This window comes from Bos mutus, chromosome 14, assembly GCF_027580195.1.
Source record: "Bos mutus isolate GX-2022 chromosome 14, NWIPB_WYAK_1.1, whole genome shotgun sequence".
NCBI classification, from domain to species: domain Eukaryota; kingdom Metazoa; phylum Chordata; class Mammalia; order Artiodactyla; family Bovidae; genus Bos; species Bos mutus.
Genome location: NC_091630.1, coordinates 76,266,980 through 76,293,185, shown reverse-complemented (window position 1 = coordinate 76,293,185; position 26,206 = coordinate 76,266,980). Strand labels below are relative to the sequence as shown.

The following is a 26,206-nucleotide window of genomic DNA, read 5'->3' as shown; positions in this document are numbered from 1 at the left end:
TCCTCAGAGGAACTGGGCTGCTTGCTTTTCCTGCAGGTTGATTCTTGCCATCGGCCCTGATTCACAAATTGCTCGCCCAGTTTTTCCACACTGGAAGTTGTTTTCAAAGTTTTAAAGGGCATGGCAATTCAGAATTAGTCAGTGAAAGGCTGGTGTGTCCTACTGGGAAGACCCATAGTCCTAAGAGGAACAGCAGGAGAGCCAGTGGGCCGTTCCCTTGCCCTGCACCGGTCCCACGCTGAGTTCCCCACGCAGCATACTCGATACCTCTGGCAGCAAGACTGTGAGGCCAGCACTTTATAGTGGAGGTCACTGAGGCTCGGAGAGGTGACGTATTCTGTGCACACGCATTTCTCCACAAAAGAAGCAGCACTCGCAGAGCTTTGTCTTTCACGAGCTCTCCTAGGCTATAATTCATCCCTGCAGTTGGTGTTAAGATGCTTCAAGGGCATCATTTTGTCTGATATTCAAAGGACACTAACAAGGGCTATGTATGTGAGTTGCTAACTCATGTCTGACTCTTTGCGACCCCCTCAGTTGTAGTCTACCAGGCTCCTCTGTCCATGAAATTCTCTAGCAAAGAGTTCTGGAGTGGGTTGCCATTTAGTTCTCCAACAAGGTTTAAGATACCCCCCTTTTCCTTCATCCAAATTCCCTGGGCTCCCACCAACTAAAACCAAGAACTGCTGATTCCAAAGAAGCAGAGGAAGGGGGCAGTGTGCTCCAATGCCCCGAAGACTAGGGTCTCCGGATGAAAGTTGTGTTAATTATCATCCCTTTGACTGAAATTTTGCCAGAATCAAAGTGTTACAAATCAGAGTGAAACTCATGCTTTTAGGGATCAAGAAAAGAAGATGATTTCAGTGTAGAAAAGATTAAAAGCAATATTAATATTAACTTGCACGTATAGAAGAGATTTTTTTTTTTTTGAAGTCTATCTCTTGCTTTAGTTTGCAGAGTTATCTCTGAGTTGTCTGCCTCAGTGATGTCCCCCAGTCCAGCTAGGGGGCTTCACAGGTGGCTCAGTGGTAAAAAGAATCTGCCTGCAATGCAGGAGATTCGAGTTTGATCCCTGGGTTGGGAAGAAAATGGCAATCCATTCCAGTATTCTTGCCTGGGAAATCCCAAGAACAGAGGAGCCTAGTGGGCTATAGTCTATGGCATCACAAAAGAGTTGGACATGACCAAACAGTAACAATAAACCCAGCCAGTCTATGATGTTCTGGTGGCAAGTTTCCAGGTTTGGGTCCGTTCCCAGGAGAGGGTCCAATGCAGAGCAATGGCAGTGATATTCTGGTTCATGCCTCACCCCTCTCTCCTCCACCCACACAAGCCTCTGTGGTAATCCCTGCTTCAGACAGGACCTCTCCTGTTCATCCCACGCAGCCGTCAGTCAGCCATCCAGCCATTCACTTGAGTTCCATTCTGCCCACCGATCTTTAGTGAAGGCCTGCTGTGCACCAAGCTTTGTGCTAGGTTCTGGTGGTAAGGGAATACCCGTCCCAACCTCTGCCATCAGAATTTTTCACCTTCCAGAGGCTTTGATGCTCATTTGCTGAGGGGCTACTGAGTGCTATGCACCATTTTCAGCACTGAGATGCAAAAATAAATGACCCAAGAATATTCCTAAAATACCTTCTGTCACACCCCGTTCAGAAGCCTTTACTAACTCCTTGTTGCCTGTGGGGGTACCTGCCTGTGTCCCGGGGTTTACTGCTTTCTAATCGCTTGTCTTGCTTAGGCTGAATTTAAAGCTGTCTCACATTTGTTCCTCCCTACCTCTCTGTGCACATGCCTCTCTTACTCAGGAGAATTAACTAATCCACCCATTGATTCATCCATCCATTCACTTACACAGTTGCTGGATAACTCATTTAGTACCTGTGTTTCTGAGTTCTAAGTCCTAATCTTAAAGCTATGACCAACCTAGACAGTATATTAAAAAGCAGAGATGTTACTTTGCCCACAAAAGTCTGTCTAGCCAAAGCTATGGTTTTTCAAGTAGTCATGTATGGATGTGAGAGTTGGACCATAAAGAAGGCTGAGTTGAAGAATCGATGCTTTTGAACTGCAGTGTTGGAGAAGACTCTTGAGAGTCCCTTGGACTGCAAGGAGATCCAACCAGTCAACCCTAAAGGAAATCAGTCCTGAATATTCATTAGAAGGACTGATGCTGAAGCTGAAACTCCAATACTTTGGTCACCTGATGGAAAGAACTGACTCATTGGAAAAGACCCTGATGCTGGGAAAGAGTGAAGGCAGGAGGAGAAGGGGGTGACAGAGGATGAGATGGTTGGATGGCATCACTGACTCTATGGACATGAGTTTGAGCAAGCTCTGGGAGTTGGTGATGGACAGGGAAGCCTGGCATGCTGCAGTCCTTGGGGGCGCAGAGTCAGACATGACTGAGTAACTGAACTGACTGAAGTCCTAATCTGGGGATTCTGGGATTCCTGAAACCAGCTCCCATTCCCCTTAGCTGCTTGGGGTGATCAGACCCCTGGATTCACCTGCCATCCCTGCCTACTCCCTCAAGAGTGGCCACCTGCCTTCTTTCCTTTTCTCTAATCACTTCCTTCCGTCAAAGCCCACTCAAGTCCTACATCTGAGCAGCTTCCTCTGGACTACTCTCATGCCCAGAGTGGGAGGAGATTTCTGGGCATGAGAGATCTCTTCCCACTCTGATCTTTGAAAGCACATGAATTTCTGCTTGTTCTCTTAACCCTGATGATAGAGAGCCTCATGTGGAGGCCACTAATATGTGTATCCTGCTGGATACAGTCCATATTTTCAACAAGCAGGAAGTGAGCTTGAGCAGAATTACAGGACAGAGATCACAAGGGACTTGCTACCTACCTGTCACTTGGTGTGTAACTGCAGGCTTGAGTGACTTGAGAATAAGTCAAATTGTAGGAGTTAAACACATGGATAACAATATCCACCATGATCATTACAACTAACTTTACTGAATGATAATTCCATGTTAAGTAGTTGGCTTCCATTATTTTATGTAATCCACATACCAGCTCTGTGAATGTTCATGAAAATAGCCCCATTTTTCAGATCAGGAGCTGGAAGCCCAACATGACAAAGGGAATTGGCAAGATGGCCACAGGCAGAGCTGGGGTCAAAACCCTGGTGGGCCCAAACCCCGGACCATGCCTTTCCGCTTTGCTTTGACCTCACATTCACACAGGGATGGAAAGGGCGGCGACCAGAGGCATAAGACAGAGGACGCACAAGGTTAGAGCAGGTTGCGAAGGTTGGAATCCCGGTGCTGTCCCTCTCCAGCTGTGACACACAGGACAAGTGGCTTGATCTCCGCCCTGAATTTCATCACCTGTAAGGCTCAGATAACCCAGTCCTCGCCGCCCCCCCGACCTTGCAGGGTTGCTCTTTGAGAGTAAGTCAACCTTTATGAGCACAGCGTCCTGGAGCGTGTGACACATAGTGAGTGCTGTTTAAATGAGAATTGCCACCATCCTTGTTATGTCTCCCTGCAGGGCGCCTTCACAAGGTCTCAGCATGAATTAACTCCTTGATTCCACACTGTGCCCCCAGCGGGCACCCAGCTTCCCATCCACCCCCTCGCTCTTCACGAGTGATCATCACTACCAGCCCCCCGCCACCCGCGACCTCACGGGTGAGAAATGCACAGTGGGGGGTGGGCAGAGAAGGGTGAGGGAGGCAGTGAGAGGAGCCTGCACCTCCTGGAGGGCTCATCTGCCACCCAGAGCCCCCCTCCTCACCCCCCAAAGAAAGGAAGGGCCCCCAGGCCCTCCTGGGATGGCACGTTTGTCACAGAAACTACCCCTCCTTGTTGCTTTCCGGGGAAGGACTGTGAGGGGTTCACTGAGGTGTCCCAGTCAAGAGTCTGTGTGTGTAGCTGAGTGCCTGTGTGTTTCTGAGTGTGTCTGCGTGTGTCTTTCTATCTGTGTCTCTGTGTGAGAATGTATGTCGGTAAGTGTGTGTGTGTGTGTCCTTGTGTGCGTGTGTGTGTATGACTATATCGTGAGGTGCCTCTCCATTTGACCATGTGGTCTGTGCCTGCGCTCGCCCAAGGGCAGGTCCTGACTCTGAAGCGACCGTTGTGGCTGACTGAGGTCAAGATACCTTCCCATGTTTGGAGGCTCCAGAACGAAGAAGCAGTGGTCAGCACTTGTGGTTTTTGCCCTGTGCTATTTTTAAAGTTAAAAAAAAAAAAAAAAGCGGAAACTCATTGCCACTCGATAGCTAGGTCAGATTTAGATAAAGTCCGGGCCCAGAGCTGCGGATGGCTGGCTGGGGTGACAGGGTGGGCTGGAGAGAACCCACTCCAGTCCCGGGTCCGCGGAGCCCCGTGGTGCCCACAGCAGCGGAGACCTCTCTGCCTTCCGTGGGGAGGACGCTGCCCCCTTCTCTGGGCATCCTCATAGTGACCTGTGAAGTTGGTTCATCATCCGCATTTACAGATGAGGAAACTGAGGCCCCGGGGGCCACTCACTGGCCCAAGGTCACTTCATTGGTGAGCGGCAGGGTTGGGGTTTGAACCCGGTTCTTCTGCCCCCTAAGCCCCCTCTCTCTGCACAACTCTGCGTACCACCCCCTCCTCCCACCCGCAGTTCTTTGTCTTCAACCAAGTGCTTCAAAGTGAGGGCTGAGCTGGCAGTTGGCTTGTTTAACCACCGATTTTCCATGAAGAACATGGTTTCCTTCAGAAAGATCAATTAAGACAAAGTCCTTGCAGAGAAAAACGTTCTCTGAGGCATCTTGGCAATATTAATGTAACCCACGCTGTTAACCACTTCCTCACCGTATCAGGGACTCTGGCTTTTTATATCTGTAGAAAGTGTAGAACACATTAGAGGGCCCCCTCCTGAAACCCACGTCTCCTCACGACCTACCCGTGGGTCAAACCAGCCCACCTCAGCCTCCTGCACTCTGGCAGCTCAGTGCGTAATTTAGAACATGGGGCTTTGACCTTGAATATCTTTAGTGTGTATTAGTGTGTGTGTGTTTTCCCTTAAGACTGAGCATCTGCGGTGGTCTTCATCATTGGAAACAAACCCAAGGGCCCAGGGACTCAACCCATCATGATGGTGAGGGTTCAACCATCGTGAACCTATTCACTGCCACCATTGCTGACCTCCAGGCCCTGGGTTGGTTGGTGTTTTTCTTGTATTACTGCTTAAACCTGGAGTTAGGACTTGCCCTGGTTAACAGATGCTGAAGCTCAGAGCAAGTCTTTGACTGGAGACCCACAGAGCCCCTCTGTGCCTTAACCCCCATCATCTACAAAATCAGATGATAATTCCCCCTGCCTCGTGGGATGATTGTGAAGCTTAAGTAAATTATGTGGGTGTGTGCTCAGTCATGTCCAACTCTCTGTGACCCCATGGACTGTAGCCTGCCAGGCTCCTCTGTCCATAGAATTCTCCAGGCAAGAATACTGGAGTAGGTAGCCATTCCCTTCTCCAGAGGATCTTCCCAACCCAGGAATTGATCTAGACCCTTCTACTTTCTTCCTGGGGTCCTGAGCACAGTACGCTCTGAAGCCTGACTGTCTAGAAGCCACAGGCTGTTTCTGCCTCTGATAAGATTTTTGTGCTTGGCTAAGTTGCTCATTTCCCTGTTTCTTTATTACCATGTTTATCAAATGGAGACAGTAACAGCTGCTAAGGTACACAGCTATTGTGAGGACCCAATGAGATAAAACAAGATTAACTCAAGTTAATTGAAGTCTCCAGTCAATGGCCGTTCTGCTCCTGTTGTTAGAGGTGGCATTGTGAGAAATGGTGGTGATGCCAGCAGTCCCGCCCTGGCTGTCTCAGATTCCGTGGGGGGCCCCAGCCTATGTCTGAGCTGGAGGGAGGGGTTGACCCACAGAGGACAGGCCCCAGGATCCTACCCTGCTCAGCTAAACTCTTCTACCCCGGGCGGAAGATCCAATCCCACCAACCGTCCAGGCTGAGACCCACTGCCCAGGACCTAGCAACCACCACCTGCCTTCTTAGAAAATGCTCCCAGAGACCTAAAGATTTTACGGAGACTTACAATGACTGCCAATACAATTTATTTCACGATGACTGTGTTTCCATCACCTTCTAGGTAGGCATCTATTTTCAAGTCTGACTCTATCTTAACCGAGCCAGGAAAGCTTGCTATTTAAGAAATCCTCAGGAGGCGTTGGTGGGATGTACCCACCTTTTGTGGAGTCCTCTTCTCAGAGGACAGTTCTGATTTTTGTCCCTGCTCAACCACCGTCAACTCTTTGTCTCAATATGCAACCTTAGTTTGGGCTTCCCTGGTGACTCAGATGGTAAAGAATCTGCCTGCAATGCAGGAGACCCGGCTTCCATCCCTGGGTTGGGAAGATCCCCTGGAGAAGGGCACAGCAACCCACTCCAGTGTTCTTGCCTGGAGAATCTCATGAACAGAGGAACCTGGTGGGCTACAGTCCATTGGATCGCAAAGAACTGGACTGCATGACTCACACACACACACACACACACACACACACACACACAACCTTAGTTCATAGTCAGGACTGAAGACCACTCTGTCTACTGCCCTCACTTCACAGGTGAGAAACCTGAGGCCCAGAGAGACTCATTCAAGACCACACAGCATGTTGATGTGATATTGAGCAGCCCTGACCTCCCAGACGCCTGTGGGCACTCGAGGGAAGGGTCCTGGGACTCCCACACCTGGAAGAAGGACGCAGAGCCCTGATGCAGCCCTGGGGTCTCTGGGCTGAGCAGGGCGTGGGAGATGATCTAGACTTTGGGCTCTGAGTCTGCTCTCTCTTCTAGGGTGGCTCTGCGCTCTCCCCTGCCGCGGTCATCAGGCCAGAGAGGGCTCGGCAACAGGCAGCTGCTTTGGCAAAGGAGGTTGGCTGCCCCAGCTCGTCTGTCCAAGAAATGGTGTCCTGCCTCCGCCAGGAGCCGGCCAGAATCCTCAATGATGCCCAGACCAAGGTGGGCACTCGTATGTGAGTTGGGGACGGAGGGATCTTTTACAAGTGGAAACCAGGCCAGAAAGGAGACAGGACCCACCCAAGGCCACGCAGTAGGCTGGTGACCAGCTGGGGCCAAATGCATATTCCCTGACCACCCCCCCGCCTCCCTGAGCTGTGCCTGGGCTGCAGTACGTCATGGACCAAACTCGGGTCCTGAGGATCGACTGGTCTCTGTGCACCAGATTTTGTCTGTACTATGGGGATAATAGGGTTTCCCAGGTGACTCAGTGGTAAAGAATCCACCTGCCAATGCAGGAGACCCAGGAGACCTGGGTTTGATCCCTGGGTTGGGAAGATTCCCTTAGAGGAGGAAATGGCAACCCACTCCAGTATTCTTGCCTGGGGAATTCCATAGACAGAAGAGTCTGGTGGGCTACAGTCCATGGGGTCCCAAAGACTCAGGCACGAGCATGCATGCAGAATGGGGTTAATAACGGGACTCTTACAGAGTAGAGAAGATGAAGTGACATCTGTAAAGGGTCTTGCTGGGATCATGGTGTCACCTGGTCAGGTCACAGTAACATGTACTGAGTACTGTGGACAGGGCTGCAGTGCAGCGAGGCCACCATGCCCCTTAGACATGGCAGCTGTGTGCTTCTTCTCCAACGTATAAAGATGGTGCTACAGCCCCCAGGCTCCCTGCCTGGCCCTGATATTGACAAAGGGGACTCTAGAAAGAATAACTTGTCATCTGAGCTGAGGCTTTCATCCCTTCTGCAGCGGGCCTGGACTCATGGACCTGGAGCAAGTCTTATCCTCAGCTCTTCCAAATATGAGCTAATCAGACTGTGACTAAAGCTGATAAATTTCCCGTCATGTCCTGCCTTTGGCCACCATCACGATCCATATCCCCTACAGGCTCAGGCTTACCCTTCCTCCCAGTGGATTTGTTGTCATCTTGGTGGGAGGTTCTGGGATGCTCTCCTAGGGACTAGTCACTGCTCCGAGTAAGACTCGCCATCCTGACCCCAGCACTGTGGCCTGGTGTCCTGCCTGCTTGCTGTTCTGGCCACGTTACTCTCTTTCCCAGTAGAGCTTTGGGTGAATAGCCAGCATTGGTGCTCATTATGGTTAAGACTTGATTAAGCGAAGCAACTGTGTTGTGCTCAGTGGCTCAGTCGTGTCTGACTCTTTGTGACCCTCTGGACTATAGCCTGCCAGGCTCCTCTGTCCATGGGATTTTTTAGGCAAAAATACTGGAGTGGGTTGCTCTTTCCTTCTCAAGGGGATCTTCTCTACCCAGGTGTTGAACCCTCATCTCCTGCATCTCCTGCATTGGCAGGTGGGGTTCTTTACCACTGAGCCACTGGGGAAGCCCCTGGTGAAGCAGTACAACTGGCTATTTCAGTATCAGTTTTTGAGGATGAAGTCTATATAAACCATGACACCACTTTGCACCTGATGCAGCTTCTGGCTGTGAGTGGTCCTTTCCACTACTGGGGTCCGGTGGTCGACGGCCAGTACCTCCGAGAGACCCCAGCCCGAGTGCTGCAGAGAGCCCCACGGGTCAAGGTGGATCTGCTCATTGGAAGTTCTCAGGACGACGGGCTCATCAACAGAGCCAAGGCTGTGAAGGTAGGTGGGAGGGGCCTTAGGGTGTGGCCCAGTGACTCTGGACCTAAGCGAGACCTTGGTCAAGAGTCATGGACTTGCTTGCTTGTTATTTTCAAGACAGTCACTGGAAAACTACATGTACACAAGCTCTGTAAGGAATTTAGGAGATGGTAGTGGGGGTGGGGTTCAGAAATAAGACACCTGCTGTGCTGTGAGCAACACAGACACAGACACATCCAGAAACTACATCTGTGAATGTATGAATCACAGTGGGAAACCGTCAGCAAGGCTGACTCAAGAGGTCTGTAGCTTCAGGGTTCCAGCTGTGCATACCCCTTGTACCCACGAAGGATGCCTATCCCACAGAGCCTAGGAGGAGAGGTGGGTGGATGAAGGCAGTGTGGCAGGGAAGCCCAAATGTGAGCCTTGTGGCTTGTTTGGAGACACAGCAGAGTGTGAGGGACTCGTGGGGTCATTTATCTGCCTGAGCATATGCTTCCTGCTCAGACCAGAGAGGCCATCACTCCTCACTAGGATGTGGCCACCCCTGGGAAGGGGTCGGGCACACTGGCCCCTGGCCCACCCCCTTCTCTGTTCCTGATGGCCCTCTAGGTTGTCAACCTGGGATGGTGGTCCCAGCTCATGACACACACAGAGGACAGACAGTCAATGTTGGCTCAGTTTGACTCTATATAAGGCAGTATCATTGGAATTAATAACAGCAAATAAGGATCATTAACACAACTGAATGGGATCTCTCATCCTTTGGATTATTCTATTCCCTTGGGTAATCTACCTCCTGTGGGGGAATCTATCTTAGAGCAAAAGAAAAAAAAAATGCAAACTACCATTTTGAGATGAGATATGTTAATATATAAAGGTATTAGTCACAGCATTAATTGTTATAGCAAAACATTGGAAGCAACTCAAATATCCATGAACAGGGAAGTGGTTAACTGAATGAAGATACACATGAACTATTGGATATACATAATGTAGATGCTAAAAAGAATGAACCAGGCCCATCTCTCCTGTCTTGAGGATGCCTGTGATATGTTATTGAATGGAAAACAAAAGTCAGAACCCAGAGGAGTGTGAAATTAAGGTAGTATTCGTATATTTAAAAAAACAGTGTATATCTGTAAATATGTAAGTGTGTATAATTGTATATATTTCTATGTGAAAGAATAAACAGCAATTAACGTGGACTATCTCAGGAGGTGCATCGGTGTGAAAAGAATTTTCATAATACTATGAATTTAGTATTATGAACATTACTAACGTACATATGTACACATTATCTATAACATATATGCGTATATATGTGCCTATACAGGTATGTATGGGCTTCTCTGGTGGCTCAGTGGTAAAGAATCCACCTGCCAATGCAGGCAATACGGGTTCAATCCCTGGTCCAAGAAGATTCCCTGGAGAAGGAAATGGCTACCTACTCTAGGATTCTTGTCTGGAGAACCCCATGGAGCCTTGCGTGCTACAGTCCATGGGGCTGCAGTCGGACACGACTTAGCGACTGAACAACAATACCATGTATATGTGTATAAATAGAGAGCTGTGTGTGTGTGTGTGTGTATTAGGAGGTGGCATACGGCACAGCTTATTCACTGTCAGCTTCCATTGGTTGGCTCACAGCCATGGAGAAGGAATTTTGCCTCTGATCCATCTCTACGTTTTTCTGCCACGCATCCATCTATGACTCAGCCCTTTATTTCGAGGGTCTGCAACTTGGTTATGAACCAGACTGACAGTTTCACTGAGGAAAGGCTGAAACAAGGCCACTCTCCACCACTAGCCCTGGGCTTTTCTTTAAAGCAGTGGCTCTTCAAATTACTTTTGATCAAGTCTGTCATCAATTAAAAAGTAGGAAGCTTAGTCATTCGAGTATTAATAGTATACATGCATAGTCCTATACCAATTGTTATAAAAGATTCACAAAAACAGAACGTTTTAAAGCATGAGAAAGAAATGAATGTCCTTTCTTGCTGCACGCTCTACATCCTCCATGTGGGAGACAGTGCCCTACAGCACGGGCAGGTTGGAAAGACGTGTGCATCAGCCCTGGAGTCCCTTCCATGCAGTTCCTCATTTCACATGACCCGGCAGGGGAGGACATGGGAAGCTTTGTGCAGAAGATATTCTATCCTCTAAGCTCTAAGCCTTTGGACCATGCACTGAAAATGCATCCTAGCCCATCTCCAACCTTAGGGAGAGGGGAAGAACTGCATTCCTGGGAGCCTAGGGAGCATCCTAGACAGGGGGAAGCAGGCCCCGGCAGCAAATTCCTAGACACCCCTAACTCCTGGTGGAAAAGCCATCCATCCACTGGAACCGGGGGAGGGGAGCTTTTATTTATTAATTTGTAAGCTTTTTATTTTATATTGGAGAATAACAGATTAACAATATTGTGAGAGTTTCAGGTGGACAGCGAAGGGACTCAGTCATACATATACGTATATATCCATTCTCCCTGAAACGCCCCTCCCATCCTGGCTGCCACGTGGCATTGAGCAGAGTTCCCTGTGCTCTACAGTGGGTCCTTGTTGGTTGTCCGTTTTAAATATAGCAATGTGGACACGTTGGTCCCCAGTTGATGGACCTGGTGCTAGGGTTGACCATAGGACAGCTCAGGTTTATATCTTGGGGGTGATGACAGCCCAGTGTAAGAGGATGGTCTGTGGCTGCCTTGGTCTTTCCTCTCCTGGCAGCATCTTGGGATTTTGCCAGCTCTGCCCTGACTCTCAGAGCCCCCATGGCAGGGAGCCCAGATCCAGAGAACTGGCAACCCTCCGCAGCAATGTGTTTCCATCCCTCTCATTGAGTTTCCCTTTAGAGGCTTTCAAGGAGCTGTTTCCTTGGTCCACTTGCAAAGAAAGATGGTGTCTGCTGACGAGAGCTCTCTGCCCACATCAGGAGGCGGGTAGGGGGCCAGGCTCCAGATCAGGGACCTGGCCGGCAGGTCCGGGTGGAGTAGCGCCCGGCTGTGTTCCGGTCTCTGCTTGTATCCAAACCCGTCCCAGCCAGTGCTCCTTTAGCACCTTCGTTCTGGTTAGACTGTCCCTGTCTTACTTCCCTCCCGTGTTTGTCCTCCTGTGAACAGGCACTAGTGCAGCCATTGGCAGGGTCTTGGGAGACTATGTCCCCCTGGGAACTCACCCAGGGGCTGACTGGAAATTTGGGAGGAAGAAGGATGTGGTAACAGTCAGGCTTGGGGCCAAATGCACACTTGCAGAGCCATCACGTGTACATGCTTGCATCTCCTGGACTGACCTGTACCTCCAGCCCGACTCTCTATCTCCCACCCGGGCTTTTCCCTTGAACCCTAGACTGGCTTAGCCCAGGGTCTACTTGGCATCCTCACTGAGAGGTCTCATCGCTTCTCACTCTTAACATAGCCAGAGGAACTGCTGATTCCACTGATGCCCTCCTCCAGCCCCAACCAGCTTGTCCTCCACTGTCCACCATTGTAATAAACAGTAGCTCCTGCTTCTGCAGGCACAGGCTCCAAACCTCTCTTTCTTGCTCCCAGCTTTCCATCAGCACGTCTGTGTGGCTGTATCTTCAGAACGTTTCCAGCCCTCTCTCCCCACCACTTCTGCCTTCACCCTGACCCATGCCATCATCTTTCTCCAGGATTTTTATAATGGCCCCCAACCATCGTCCAGCTTCTGGTTTTGCCTCTTATGAGGTGTAAGAACCACCGTGGCTGGAGTAATCCCTTCACAGGATAAGTCAGATCCCTTCATTCCTCAACGTCCTCCAGTGGCCTCAGCTCACACAGGGGAAAGCCCCAGTCCATCACGACCGCTATCTGATACGGTCTCTGACCTCATCTGCTGCCGCTCCCTTCTCGCTCACTGTGCTTCAGCCCAACTGGTCCCTGTGGCAGTCCTCAGATCTGCCGAGCACACTCCCACCTCAGGATCTCGGCACTTTCCGTTCCCTCTTCTAGAATGTTCTTTGGCTGTGCTGGTTCTTTTTTGCAGGTGCAGGCTTCTCTAGTTGTGGCTCGTTGGCTTAGTAGCTCTGTGGCACATGGGACCTTAAATTCCTGACCCAGGATCGAACCCTCGAAGGTGGGTTCTTAACCACTAGACCATCTAGGATGTTCTTCTCCAGGTAACTCACTGCCTCACCTCCTTCAGAAAGAACTTGCTGGACCACTCTGGTACAGAGGGCACCACACCCCCAGCAGTCTTTCTCTCCCTTGTCCTGCTCTCCATCCTCAGCACTTGTACCCCTGAATGTCATCTATTTGTCTATCATATTTCCTCCTCCACTAGAATGTGAGCACATATAAGTCGCCCTGAGCTCAGAGACTTTATCTGTTTTGCTTTCTGCTCTATTTCTGGTGCCTATAAAAGTGACTGGTACACAGTAAGTGCTCGATGAATCTTTATTAGTTTGAAAGAATAAAATTACGGATCTGACTTAGGAGTCTTTAAGGAAAGATTGGGTTGACCAAAACCAATAATTCATCCTCAACCAACCTTATGGATCAGGGATTATTATCACTAATTTTCCAATGAGAAACCAGTTCAGAGAGAAGTCAGAATTCAAATCCAAGTCTGTCCAACTCCAAAGGCACTCTATTTCTATCCCAGCCTTCTGGGAAAAGCCGACCTCCCCTTCGTGAGCTTGCTGTCCACCAATGACAACATGCTAGATGCTCACACGGACAGGAACTCAGGTAGAACCAGGGCCACTCAGTGCAAAGGACTTCGCAATTCCTCCCCCACTCTTCTTTTATCTCAGCCATAATGCTATGAGGCCCATACTCATGAAGCAACACTTAACACCATTGTACTGAGGAAGAAACATGTTTTGAGAGCATTGATATTGTCCTCAGGTCACCTAGGGGCTTCCCTGGTGGCTCAGATGGTAAAGAGTCCACCTGCAGTGCAGAAGACCTGGGTTCAATCCCTGGGTCGGGAAGATCCCTTGGCGAGGAAAATGGCAACCCAGTCCAGTATTCTTGCCTGGAGAATCCCATGGACAGAGGAGCCTGGTGAGCTAAAGTCCATGGGGCCACAGAGTCAGACGCGACCGAGCGACTAAACACGCACGCATGACGGGTCACCTGACTAGCCATTTGCAAAGCCGAGTCCCCGCTGCAGGTCCTCTGGCTCCAGTCGGGGGTGCTTTCTGTATTCAACTCTAGGAAATCAGGGGGTGGAAATGCACTAGCACCATCTACACCCTACAGACAGATCATAGCCCAGAGGAGTCCTCAGAGTCCTGCCTGGCACAGAGCTGCCATGGACCAGCATGGACACCCAAGTGGGAACCACGCTACCAGCTGCCCTCTGAATGTGGTGTTGAAGTTCCCTTTTTATTTCCAACAACCTTGTGCCCACTTGCCCTCCGGGTTACCCTGCTTTGTCTCAGCCTGCTCGTGACCTGCATTCAGGGTTGGGCTGTGGGTTTCTCCATTTCCCCCTGGACAGCTCTGTAGCACTTGAGTCCAGCTGCCATTAATCAAGGAGAAGCCCCGGGTGGCACATCCCCAAGGACCTTCATCCCAGCAATTCCTTCTCCCCAATCCTCCATCCATCCGTATCGGCCCCGCCTCTCCCACCCTGTCTGTGCTGAGAAGCAGGACAGATCCACTAGAACAGAGTCTCGAGCATGTTTTCCCAGCACAGAGACCTGTTCAATTAGTCATGCGACACTTAACAAGGTCACTTACTGTGCCCCCAACACTGTGCTAGGTGTTTGGGACATAAATACAAATTAAATTCCTGCCCTCGAGGAGCTCACAGTCAAGGAACAAAATAGAAAATGGCAAAAATAAATCATTAAAAGGCAGTTTGATACACACCGTTTGGAGAGACAGACACCTACTGCAGGACGTCTGCGCAGGTGGGGAAGAAGGGGTCATTGGACCCACAGTAGCACCGACAGCAGAAGTGACCCAGTGATGACGGAACTGGCCGGTACCCCGTCCCCTGAGCTGTCTGTCAGCAGAGCGCCAGAGTGTCCTGGGTGTCCACGGATTGTAATCAGGAGAATTTGAGCTCCCTAGAGCCTGAGCCTCAGTTTCCCTATCTGTAAAATCGGGAGATTATCAGTACATATCCCCATAAAGATGTTGAAAGAAAAAAATACAGGCAGTAAGTAGCATGTGCTCAATAAATATTAGCTTTTCCCTTGATTCTTTAACTGTGCTATGACAATCAATATCAAAGCTATTGTCCCCAGTCCAGAGAATTATCCCGAGGAGGCAGGAATACAAAGAGTGTATGATCACCGAACCACCTCGCCTGACCTGCACCAGTTTTCCAAATCGTGGCAGATACATACACATGCTTTCCTCTCATTCCACTCTTGCATCAGTACCATCCAGAGCCCAACCCCAAACACACACCATCCAGCTTCCCAGGGAAAGTCATGAGAGAGGTAGATAGACATACCTCCCACCCCAAGTGAGGCCCCAGACTCACCCGTCTGTCACAGCAGCGGAGACCCAATAAATTCCCTCAGCCCAGAGAGGGTGGGTAGGGCTTCCAGCGAGTCCACGTGAAGACCCTCAGCCCCCAGCACCCCAGGCCGCCTGTGGCCCACCCGAGGAGCCTTAACGACACCGGCAGAGTTAACCACGTACCGGTGGTGCATCGCCGCGCCCTGAGATGCCTGTGATGGCTCTGTTCACAGAGAACGATCTTATTTTCTGAAGTAGCAGCTTTCCGTTGAAATTCTTCGTCAGTCACCGTGGTGGGGATTTTTCCCTCTTTTCTCTCTCTCTCTCTCTCTTCCTAACTGGTGAAATTGACAGTCTGCCTACATTAACCGGGCATTAATTTGCATGATCAAAAGCAGATTTGTTCCAAGAGGCAATGCTCTGCCTTCCCCTCCAAGCACAAGCATCTCCAAGGAAGGCGAGAAAAAAACCGCAATCGGCCCCCGCCGTGTTGCCCCTGAGCTTGGCCGGGAGTTGGCCTCATCCAGGAGCAGGTGGGGTGGGGGCCCTGCAGGGAGCTGGGAGGGGGAGGGCAGCCCATCTGAAAGTTGGAAAGTGGCACCTGGCAGCCCCAGGAGCTGGCATGAGCCCCAGCCCGGGAAAACCAAGCCTTTGGTGACAGATTACAGCAGAGGGGCGTGCCAGAGTCTCAGGGAGCACATGGATTTCCTGTGGAGAGAGACGGGGACTGCCACGCCGAATCCCCAGCCCTTTGGGGTGAAGAGATGCAAGGGTGCGGACCCTAGACATCCTGGGGCCCTCTGGAAAGCCAGGACCCAGAATCAGAAAAACAGGTTGGGATTCCTTGCTTTAGCCATGCCATGCAGGCAGCTGAACCAGTCTGAGAGCTAGCATCTCTTTAGTCTTTGAATGGGCACAGGGCAACCAACCCTGTAGTTAAGTGAGAACTTGTGTTTTTTTTTTTTTCTTCTTTTAGAATTTATTTTTAATTGGAGGATAATTGCTTTGCAATGTTGTGTTGTTTTCTGCCATACAACAACATGAATCAGCTCTGTGTGTGTGTGTGTGTGTCCCCTCTGTCCTGAGCCTCCCTCCCACCCCTCTAGGTCATCACAGAGCACCGAGCTGAGCTCCCTGCGCTGTACAGCAACTGCCCACTAGCTAGATATTTTACATATGGCAGTGCATATATTTCTATGCTACTCTGAGAGGGAAATGGCAGCCCCATCCAGTAGTCTTGCCTGGAGAATCCCATGGACGGGGGAGACTGGCAGGCTACAGTCCATGGGGTCGCAAGAGTCGGACACGACTTAGTGACTAAGCCCACCGGGCTGCTCTCTCCGTTTGCCCCACCCTCTTTTTCTCGCTGGCCCACGTGTCTACACCTGCACCTCCACATCTGCGTCTCTGCTCTTGCCCTGCAGATACGTTCATCAGTGCCATTTTCTTAGATTCCCTGTGAATGCGTTACTCTATGGTATTTGTCTTTCTCTTCCTGACTTACTTCACTCAGTATAGCAGGCTCTAAGTTCATCCACCTCAGTTCAGTCGACTCAACGTTGTTCCTTTTTACGGCCAAGTGATATTCCATTGCTGTGTATATATACCACAGTCTTTTTACCCATTCACCTGTCGATGGACGTCTAGCTTCCTTCCATGTCCTGGCTGTTGTCAATAGTGCTGCAATTAATATTGTGTTACATGTGTCTTTCTGAATTATGGTTTTCTCAAGGTCTATGCCCAGTAGTAGGATTACTGGGTCATAGGGTAGTTTTAGTCCTATTTTTTAAGGACTTCCAGGCAAGGTGACAGCACCCAACCGTGGGAGCTGTATGTACCGAGACCCCTCCACGCTGGTGCTGTAACCAGCCGACCCTTAGCATTGTCACTCACCTGTGTCCCTAGTCTCAGTATCCCCTGTGCTCTGTGAAGGGAAAACCAAGGATCAACGGGTTTGACTCATTTCCCCAAAACAGTAAAAATATTTTCTGACTGTGCCAGTAAAAGATGAATGTAAGCCAGGCTGGATTCATTATTTATTTTTTTTAAGATTTTCTGATGCAGACCAGTTTTTAAGTCTTTATTGAATTTGTTGCAATATTGCCTCTGTCTAATATTTTGGATTTTTGGCCCTGGGTTGTGTGGGATCCGAGCTCCCCAGCCAGGGATGAACATGTACCCGCTGCCTTGGAAGGTGAAGTGTTAACCCACGGACTGCCAGGGGAGTCCCTGGATTCATTAGTATATGTTCATTATTATTATTAATTTTTTCTTCTGATTTAAAAAAAATTAAAAGGAACATTTTATCATGGCCCCTACAATTACAACGGGACCTGGCAGAGGCCTGCTGGAAGGTGAAGTCAGCCTTTGGTCTGGTCACTTCCACACCCAGTGGTCAGGGCAGGAGGGATCAACACAAACTCTCTGAGGGCTCACCTCATGGCTCTGGGGAACGTTGTAACCCCCCACCCCCAGCCCCCACCAAAGAGATCAGGCTCCTGGCTCACAGAGTTTATGTTCCAGAGAAAGGACAGTGGCAGTGGTGTGTAAACAAAGGAAATAGGAGTTTCAGATCATGGAATGTGCTCTGAAGAAAGCTGTAACAGTAACAAGAGAGGAAAGGAAGCGATGGGGGAAAGCACTTTGCAGGGAGGTCGGGGAGGGGACTTCTGGTCCTGAGTGGTGAGAAGAGCCTGTCGTGAGTGGAGCCAGTTGAGGAGCTGGTGCAAAGACCCTGGGGCAGGGCTGGTTTGAGAGGCGAGAAGGCCAGATGCTGTTAAACCCAGTGGGTGATGGAGGGGGCAGTAAGAGCGGAAAGCTGACCTGTTAGGCCATCTGAGCAGCGACTTGATTCTACTTGCAGGGGGCCATTATCAGAAAGTGCAAACTAGAAAATGATACTCCTGATCAGTGAATCTGAAGAGCATTCTGGCGGCTCTATGGAAAACCGACTGTGGAAAGATAACAAAGGATTGAGAGACCAGACTGAGGTCCACTGTGAGGCCCAGGGGGCCAGCTGGTGTGTTAAGTTAGGGCTAAAGACACGGTAGAGGGGAGGCAGGCCCAGACTGGGGATACATGTAGCATCAGCAGTTGGGTAGGTGAGCTTGGAGTTCAGGAGCGAGTTCAGAGCTATAGATACAGATCTGGAAGAAAACCAAGAAATCTTGATTTCACAGAAAGCCAAGAAAGGAACGTGTTTGTGAAAGGAAGCTGAGGTTGAGGGTAGAACGTCATTGGAAGTGGTGTGAGATGGGGGCAGAGATCTGACCCCTGGACCTGACAAGATGTAGGTCCCGGGGGCCCTTGATAGGAGCGGTCTCAGGGGGGTGAGGGGAAGGCCTGAGTGATGAGGGTAGGCTGAGGAGGGAGTGAGGAAGCGATCGTGTGCTTCCCAAACCCGCCCTCTTTCTGCTTCACCCCCGTCTCTGCTGGACACCAGCCCTCGATGGTTTGCACAACCACTTCATTCATTGACAAGTTAGCTCTTCTACCTTACCAGGCTGTTCTGTGGGAAGGTCTGTGTCCTGTTCACTTCAAACCCCTCAGCTTCTGGCCACAGTACGTCTCTGACGTATGCCCATTAAATGAAGGAGGATTTGTGTCTCCAGGTACCCTGGAACTCTAGAGAATTCTGGGGATGTTTGTCCGTTCACTGCTCCTTTCAGCGTGCACCTGCTTGCCTTTGGAGATGCTTCTCTGGGTCTCTCTCTCCTCCAGCTTACAATGTCACACCATTTTGCATAACTTCAAGGAGGGGGAGAACCAGGGGCTCCTGGGCTTCCTGCTGGGGCTTTGTGGAGCTGGGGACACCAATGGGCAATGAATCTTCTGAGGCCACACACAGAGCCAGGTCTGAACCCCACATTCAGTTCCCTAGGCCACCAGCATGCAAGGTGACTCTGGACCCCTCTGCAGTCTCTAAATGTTCCCCAGGGCTCCTCTAACTGTTCTGTGGGGCATATTCAGGGCAGCCCTATAAAACCACGCGGCTCAGATGTGCCAATCCCTGATGGCCCTTAATGAGCCCACGCCCAGCAAACCCGCCTCTGAGGAAGGTCCTGCCCATAATTACAGCTTGTGCCACTGGCCCCTGGCTTGGCAGTCACGTGGTGGCCCCACTCCCTCCCGCTGCCTCTTTAATTAAACCAGCAATGGCATCTGTGCTTCTGTCCCTGCCAAGCAGGAAGAGACCTGGGTCTTGCTGAAATCAGGCCCCTTTGCATCCACACACGCCCCGCTGTGTCCCAGGTCCACGCTCCAGCCATCTCTCCAGACTAGTGACCATGGACACTGTCATGTCCAGCTCGTCTGAGCTACTCAGGTCCTGTTAGAATGTGAAATGAATTGCAGTCTCGTGACAGCAGAAACTGGGACCTTCCTTTCAGCATTCTAGCTGTGAAACTGTTCAGGCTGTTTGAGGTGCTTCTAGTAAGGCCCGGGGCTTAATGGCGTGCTGCTCCTAAAAGCGGCCTCTTTGTGGAAAGAATTTTCGCAGCACCAGGACAAGGTCAGTCATTCTCCAACAGTGATTCCAAAGAGGAGTTCCAAGGGTCTGGCCCCACAGCCAGGGGCACCAGCACGGATCAGGTCTTACTGTAAAACATGAGCTCCTCTGAGCCAGCTGAGCTGGGCCCAGGGTTGAGTCTGCATGCATCCAGCAGTAGGCATCATGCTAACAGTGTGCACGTGTAACCTCAGGACAGTTTAATTAAGAGGGTAATGTTATCGTGCCCATGGCACGGAGAAGAAAACAAAGGCAGAGAGGTCCAGGAAGTCGCCGTGATGCACATCCGATACCTAGCAAAGCTGGCATCCAAGTCCAGGTCTTTCCAGCTGTGGGGATTTGAATCCAGGAGGTTTGACTTTGGACTTGCAGCTTCTCCTGTGTTATCTCTACGAAGGGCAAGGTCTTCCCTGTTCATTTTGTCCAGCACTTACAGAGCACCACACCGAGTCCTGTGGTTCAGGGGTTCCTCGGTGGTCCTGGAACAAGAATAGAACAAGAATAGCCCCTGGGGATTCAGTAAAGCATCCTGAAGGCACCCAGGGGCCCCTGCCTGCATCTGGGACAAGGAAAAAAAAAATTACTCACATCTACTGACCTTGTGTGCCCAGAGCTGTGTTGTGCCCTGTATATTAAAGTTTTGTTGGAATTTGACAGTGATTCTATGCAACTGCCCAACTCATGGTGATTTTGATATTTCAGTGAAATACACATGCTAAATGTTTAGCAATAATCGGAGTTATGTGAATGGTGACTAATATAATTTGGGGGATAAAATATGTCAAAAACTCAGAAAAGGGCAGATAATAACATGATGGTTTCCACCTAAACTATTAGAAGATTGTGAAGTCAATTAGATTGCAGGCAAGCATTTTGAATAGACTAGACCAAGACTACAATACAATACAATACAATGAAAACTGTCAGATACATCATAGATGTTAACAACGAGAATGAGTGTTACTTGTGAACATTACTACAGGCCTTTCAGTGTGAGTGTGTGTGAATTCCGCATGTATCCAATGTCTTTTATTATAGATCATGATCAGAAATATTTGATAATATATGCATTGTATAATAAACCCATGTTGATATAATAAACACTGATACAGTAGGCACATTCAGATTTAACAGGTATTAGCATTTTTTGCCATATTTTCTTCAGATCTTTTTCCAAGAAATAACCCATTATGATAGAATTCAGACTAAGCCATCTTTGCACACCTCTCCCTATCTCCTTTCTTCATCTCTCCCAAAACTGGCGTGTAGCCACCAGCAGACGTGCTTCTGATCAGTGATTCACACCTTGGTCCAGGCTCTTGGTGAGCCAGGCTGAAGGCAGCACAGCCCGTGACCCCAGTGGGTTGTGTCTCAGACAGCAGGGATTCCTTACTGATCATATCCACTCCTTGAATTCTAATCACAGGCCCGGTGTGCTTAGGAACGTTTAGGAAAACAATCTAAACACGTCACGAAGTCCTGATAAGCACATGTTGGTGTTGACATAAGAGTCTAGAAATATGTAAACACACACCCCAGGACTGTACAGGGGCCAAGGGGCCTGGGCCTCACACGCTGGAGCTGCATCTCTCTCCTCCCCTTATCTTCAGAAATAAGGAAACTGAGTCCTGGCGGGGGAAACATGGCCCTCCCCAGGCTCTTCCAGGCAGACAGGACAAGTAAAGAAGGGAAGAAGGAAAAGGAGGAAGACAAATACCATACGACTTCACTTGCAGGTGAAACAAACAACTGAACAAACCAAACCAAGCAACAATAAACGCGTAGACACAGCAGGGGCCGAGTAGCGGTGATCAGAGGCGGGGGTGGGGGCAGGGAAGACGGGTAAAAGGGACTGACTTCAGTTTCATTTACTGTCTCAGGCGTATGTGATGGGATGGAAACTAAACCTTTGGTGGGGAGTTCACGGTCGGGTACCCAGAAGTAGGAATAGAATGTGGTACACATCCAAGTCATCTAACGTTATAGACCAGTGATACTGCAGTTTAAAAACAGATTTTGAAAAGAAGAGAGAAGAAAGAAAACAAGAAAGAAAGAAAAGACAGGAGGGAGGGAAAGATGGGAAGGAAGCTAGACAGGAAGGAACGGAGGAAAGAAAGGAAGAAGGAAAGGGGAAAGACTTACTTGCAACTGGACGCCCATCCCCAGAGAGGTGCCTGGGGACCCCTCCCCATCCCCGCCCATCCTCTGTGAAATCGCCCTGCCCTCGGCCTCACCCTGCTCTGCTTCTCTTCATAGCACCTGTCCCGGATGAACGGTGTAACTATTTGCTTATTTTCCACCTCCACTCTCTAGAACATGAGGCCCGCAAGAGCAGGGACGCTTGATCAGGGCTCTCTGAACAGCATGCTCAGGGCTGTTTCCCAGGCCTGGCAAGCAGCTGGCCCTGGACCTGGAGTGGGTTTGTCAGTAGAAGAGGGTACAGAGAACATCCTTACGTTGACTGCTTGAGTCAGTGAAGGAGACGGGAGTCTGCTCTCCTAACGAGACCACGTGACAGGCTGGCTGAGCACCCACCGTGAGACCCAAGAGCAGCCTGCCGCAATGGCTGGCGTTCAGTGAGCGCTTGCTTGCTGCCGGCGTGCTGTTCGGTGCTTCACGTGTATTCAGCTTTTACTCTTCCTCGCAGCCCTGCCTGGGTTGGTGGAGGCGGGCTCCGCTCTGTCCGTTTTCAGGCTGGGAGAGGGGGCGCAGAGAGGTACAGCGCTTGTTTAAGGTCACGCAGCTGGAAGGAGGCAGCGCTGGGATTCGCACCCAGGCGTCTGGCTCTAGTACCCATGGGCTTCACACCATCTGCCACTGCTTTCCAGAGAGAACATTCTAAACCAAGTGTTGGAGCGACGCTGACTCGAGGCCTTTCAGAATCTGATCGGGCGATTTCCGTATCTTTTTCTTTTTCAAGCAATTTGAGGAAAGTCAAGGCCGGACCAGTAGCAAAACAGCCTTTTATCAGGCGCTGCAGAACTCCCTGGGTGGTGAGGCAGCAGACGCCGGTGTGCAGGCTGCGGCCACGTGGTACTACTCCCTGGAGCATGACTCGGACGACTACGCCTCCTTCTCCCGTGCCCTGGAGCAGGCCACGCGGTGAGCCCCCTGGGCGCGCGGGTCTGCCTCCACGCGGGCGTGGGGATGCTCAGGCCATTTGGGGAGAACCGGGGCACAGTGCTGGTGCTTTTCGCTGCCTCCCTCATTTAGTCCAAAGTGCGGGCTGCCTGCCTGCATGGGGGAGACACGAGCAGTGACCCCTTCCTTCCCTCCATGGTACTTGCGCCTGCTGTATACGCCCTGCACTTAGAAGCTGAGCTCAGCTGGTGCTGATGGAGAACCAGGGAGTGGGGCGCTTGGCACAGAAGGGAACAGCCCAACCCAGCAGAGAGGACCGCCGTCCTCCAGTCCAGCAGTCTGGACCTAGGCTACCCTTGAGAACCGTGTAGGGAGCACTCGAAGGGTGGGGCAAGAGCCCAGGCCTCATAAGTGCTGGTATATATTTCTCAGATGGTTAAAAGTTCGCCTGCAGTACAGGAGACCTGGGTTTGATCCCTGGGTCAGGAAGATCCCCTGGAGGATGAAATGGCAACCCACATCATCATTCTTGCCTGGAGAATCCCATGGACAGAGGAGCCTGGTGGGCTATAGTCCATGGGGTCACAAAGAGTCCAACAGGATGGAGTGACTAAGCATGAAATGTATTTTTAGAGTCCCTCAAGTGACTCTGCTTTTGGACAGAATTCACCTTGCACAGGAAACACAGGCCTAGACAGGGGAAGGTTTGTGCCTGACGCCACACCTAGGATTGAGGACGCAGGGCTCCTGAGGCCGTGTGCCCCTTCCCCAGGATGCTGTTTCTACACTCACACTCACTGTTTATGGGCCTTGTTGCTCAAGGTCACTGCCTCCAGCTTCCTTCCCTGGGGAAGTCGGCCCAGGTCCCCCACCCAGGAGCGGTGAGTGGATGCCCCCAACCCACACGTCTGCAGACCGTGCCTCTGTCATCACAGTTAAGAAACAGCCAGGTTCTGGGTCTCTCTGCCTGTGGAGCCCCTGGGATGAGACCACAGCGGGGACTCTAGCTCTTGAGTCACCTGTGAGTCCCCCTTGGCATGTTCTGGTTCCCTGGCAGGCGCCCCTCCATGGGGGGAGAACCTGGTCGGCGGGGTTTCGGCATCCTGTGGCTTCTTTCCTGTCCTTGGGGAGGTCCACGCTGGCCCTCGCTCTCCGTCCCTGGGGACAGAGCTGCTGTCGAGGCTCGGAGGCCCCTGCTGAACTTGCCTGTGATGGAAAGAGCTGGACTGAAGGGTGTTGAGACATGCTTCCCTGCTTGGTCTCTCTGCCCAAGAGTCTGCGGTTTCCAATCAGAGCATCATTGGCTCCGAATAAAACTTTGTACCACCCCCTGGGACCTCAGGGCCCAAGAAGGCTCTAATTTTCCCTCCAGTGGAGAGTTCAGCTTTGAACCCTTTGAACCAAATGGCCAGCAGCTGTTCCTGGAGGCCCAGCCCCAGAATGGACCTTAAGGGCTCACAGATGTCTGACTCCTGGGCCCTGAGACTCTCACAGCCACGTTGGGACTGGCTCAGATCCATGTTGTGGAAAGAGCTCAGGCTAGAGTTCAGAAACACATGTTCCTTCCCGTTCCAGCTTTAGCCTGTAACTGTCTTTGAGAGTAATCCATGAGCCGGGGTCAGGAGTGGAGGTCTGAGGGAGGGCAGGTAACCCAGGAAGGCTTCACTGATGAGGCAGACTCCTGGCCAGGCTGACGCAACAGCCTTCACGGGCCTCCCTGCCTCCAGTGTCCTCGTCACAGTGTTACCAGGGTGGGCCTCTCTGAAGGTCTGCTCCTACCCCTGTCCTGCTCACCGTTCTTCTAGGGCCCATGAGCTGAAGACGGCTGCCTCCATCTGCACTTCGAGACTCACCCCACCAGCCACATGCTCTCTGAGAACCTTCCCTGTGAGCCCTGGAAGTGCTGGTCTCCACCTCCGGAGGAGGCAGCCCTCCTCAGTGATGGACTTCCATGAGTCCATCACTTACCAGAATCTCTGCAGTGCTGGGCTCATGGGCCCCAGTTCGCAGCTGAGGATGTGGAGTGTCAAGGAGACGTAGAGATGCTGTGTGGGATTCAGAGCCTGGTAGCCCCAGACTCTTGAGGTCTCTGTCTTCTTTTTAAATTCATGATTATGTTCAGCTCCACAGTGTATTGTATTTATTTGACTATAAGACGTTTTGTTCCCAAGTTTTTGGGTAAAATTGATGATCTGGGAAGATGTTTCCCACGGGTCTCTTGACCCTGAGATGTGTCGTATGGACCACAGTGTGTGACCATGGCCATCCATGAAGCAGGCTGGACTGTGCAGGGGGCCCAGCTGGGGAAAGAGGAAAGCTGGGAGTGCAAGGAGCAGGTGTGTTCTCTATGGGTGTGTGCAGAAGGGCTGGTAGCCCAGGGACCCTTACCTGGGAGAAACCTTTACCCAGCATGGTTGTCTATAGAGCTGGACATAGCTAGACACCCCCCTCTGTCTTCCTCTCACCAGAGACTACTTTATCATCTGCCCCGTGATCGACATGGCCAGCCACTGGGCAAGGACGGTCCGAGGAAACGTCTTCATGTACCATGCTCCAGAAAGCTACAGTCACAGCAGGTAAGGTGGCCGCGTGGCCACAGTGGGTATTTTCACGTGAAGGGAATTTGGCTGAGGGTCCCTGTCACTTCTGCGATCCACAGGGTAACAGAGAAAAGATGGTAGGACCTCCGTACAACTCCTGGTTCAATGACGTGGAACACATCGCTTAACTTTTCTGAGTCTCATCTGAAAAATGGGTAGAACAGTAATCGCCGCTGTATCTCACAGCATTGTAGGAAGGGCATTTAGGATAAAAGATGTAGAAAGCAGTTTGGGATTGCAACATTAGCTATTCATTGATTGACCTGGCTTGGGAGGAGGAGCCATCTTTATTAATCCTATATGTTTGTGCCTCTAAAAACTGAACAGTTAGCTTAATTTAAGAAAATGGCTTTCCAAAGTATAAAAAGATTTTTTTGCAACAAAAGGAAATAATGATCACCTAGAGATACCAGGTCCTAAATTCTAGAACCACTAAATGTGACCTCTTAAGGAAAAAGGGGCTTGTAGATGTGAACAAACTAGGGATCCTGATGCAGAAAAAAAAAAAAAAAACTATTCCTGAATTATCCCAAAGGATCCTAAATGCATTCACAAGTGTCCTTATAAGAGGGAGGTGGGGAGATTTGATACACATAGAAGAGGAGGAAGCAGAGCTTGAGTGATGCACATATAAGCCAAGACATGCCAGCACCACCAGAGTTGGAAGCATAAGCCCTGGCTTCTTCTCTGCAGCCTCCAGAGGCAGCATGGCCCTGTCCACATCTGGATTTGGGCTCAATAAATCCGGTTTTCTCTCCAGAACCATGAGACAGTAAATTTCTGTTGCTATAAGTCACCAGTTTAGGGTAATTTGTTACAGCAGCTACGACAAACTAATACAGTCTCCCAAATATTCCAGTTTTCCTAAGCAAGCACTCAGTGTTTACCTGGCTTCCCTTGACAGGTTTTTAAATTTGTAACACTGCACAGAATGTCTGGTAAAGAATCTTCCTGCAATGCAGGAGACCCAGGTTAGATCCCTGGGTTGGGAAGATCCCTGGAGAAGGGCATGGCAACCCACTCCAGTATTC

At 50.5% G+C, this 26,206-nt stretch overlaps 1 protein-coding gene across 1 annotated transcript in view; it reads left to right on the top strand.

Moving 5' to 3' along the window:
* The window catches only part of TG (thyroglobulin), a 234,181-nt gene that overhangs the window by 186,192 nt on the left and 21,783 nt on the right, over positions 1-26,206 (top strand). The window contains exons 41-44 of the mRNA XM_005900741.3: positions 6,792-6,956; positions 8,405-8,572; positions 22,415-22,596; positions 25,044-25,151. Coding sequence (XP_005900803.2) covers positions 6,792-6,956; positions 8,405-8,572; positions 22,415-22,596; positions 25,044-25,151 — 623 coding nt within the window. The remainder of the gene's footprint in view (positions 1-6,791; positions 6,957-8,404; positions 8,573-22,414; positions 22,597-25,043; positions 25,152-26,206) is intronic.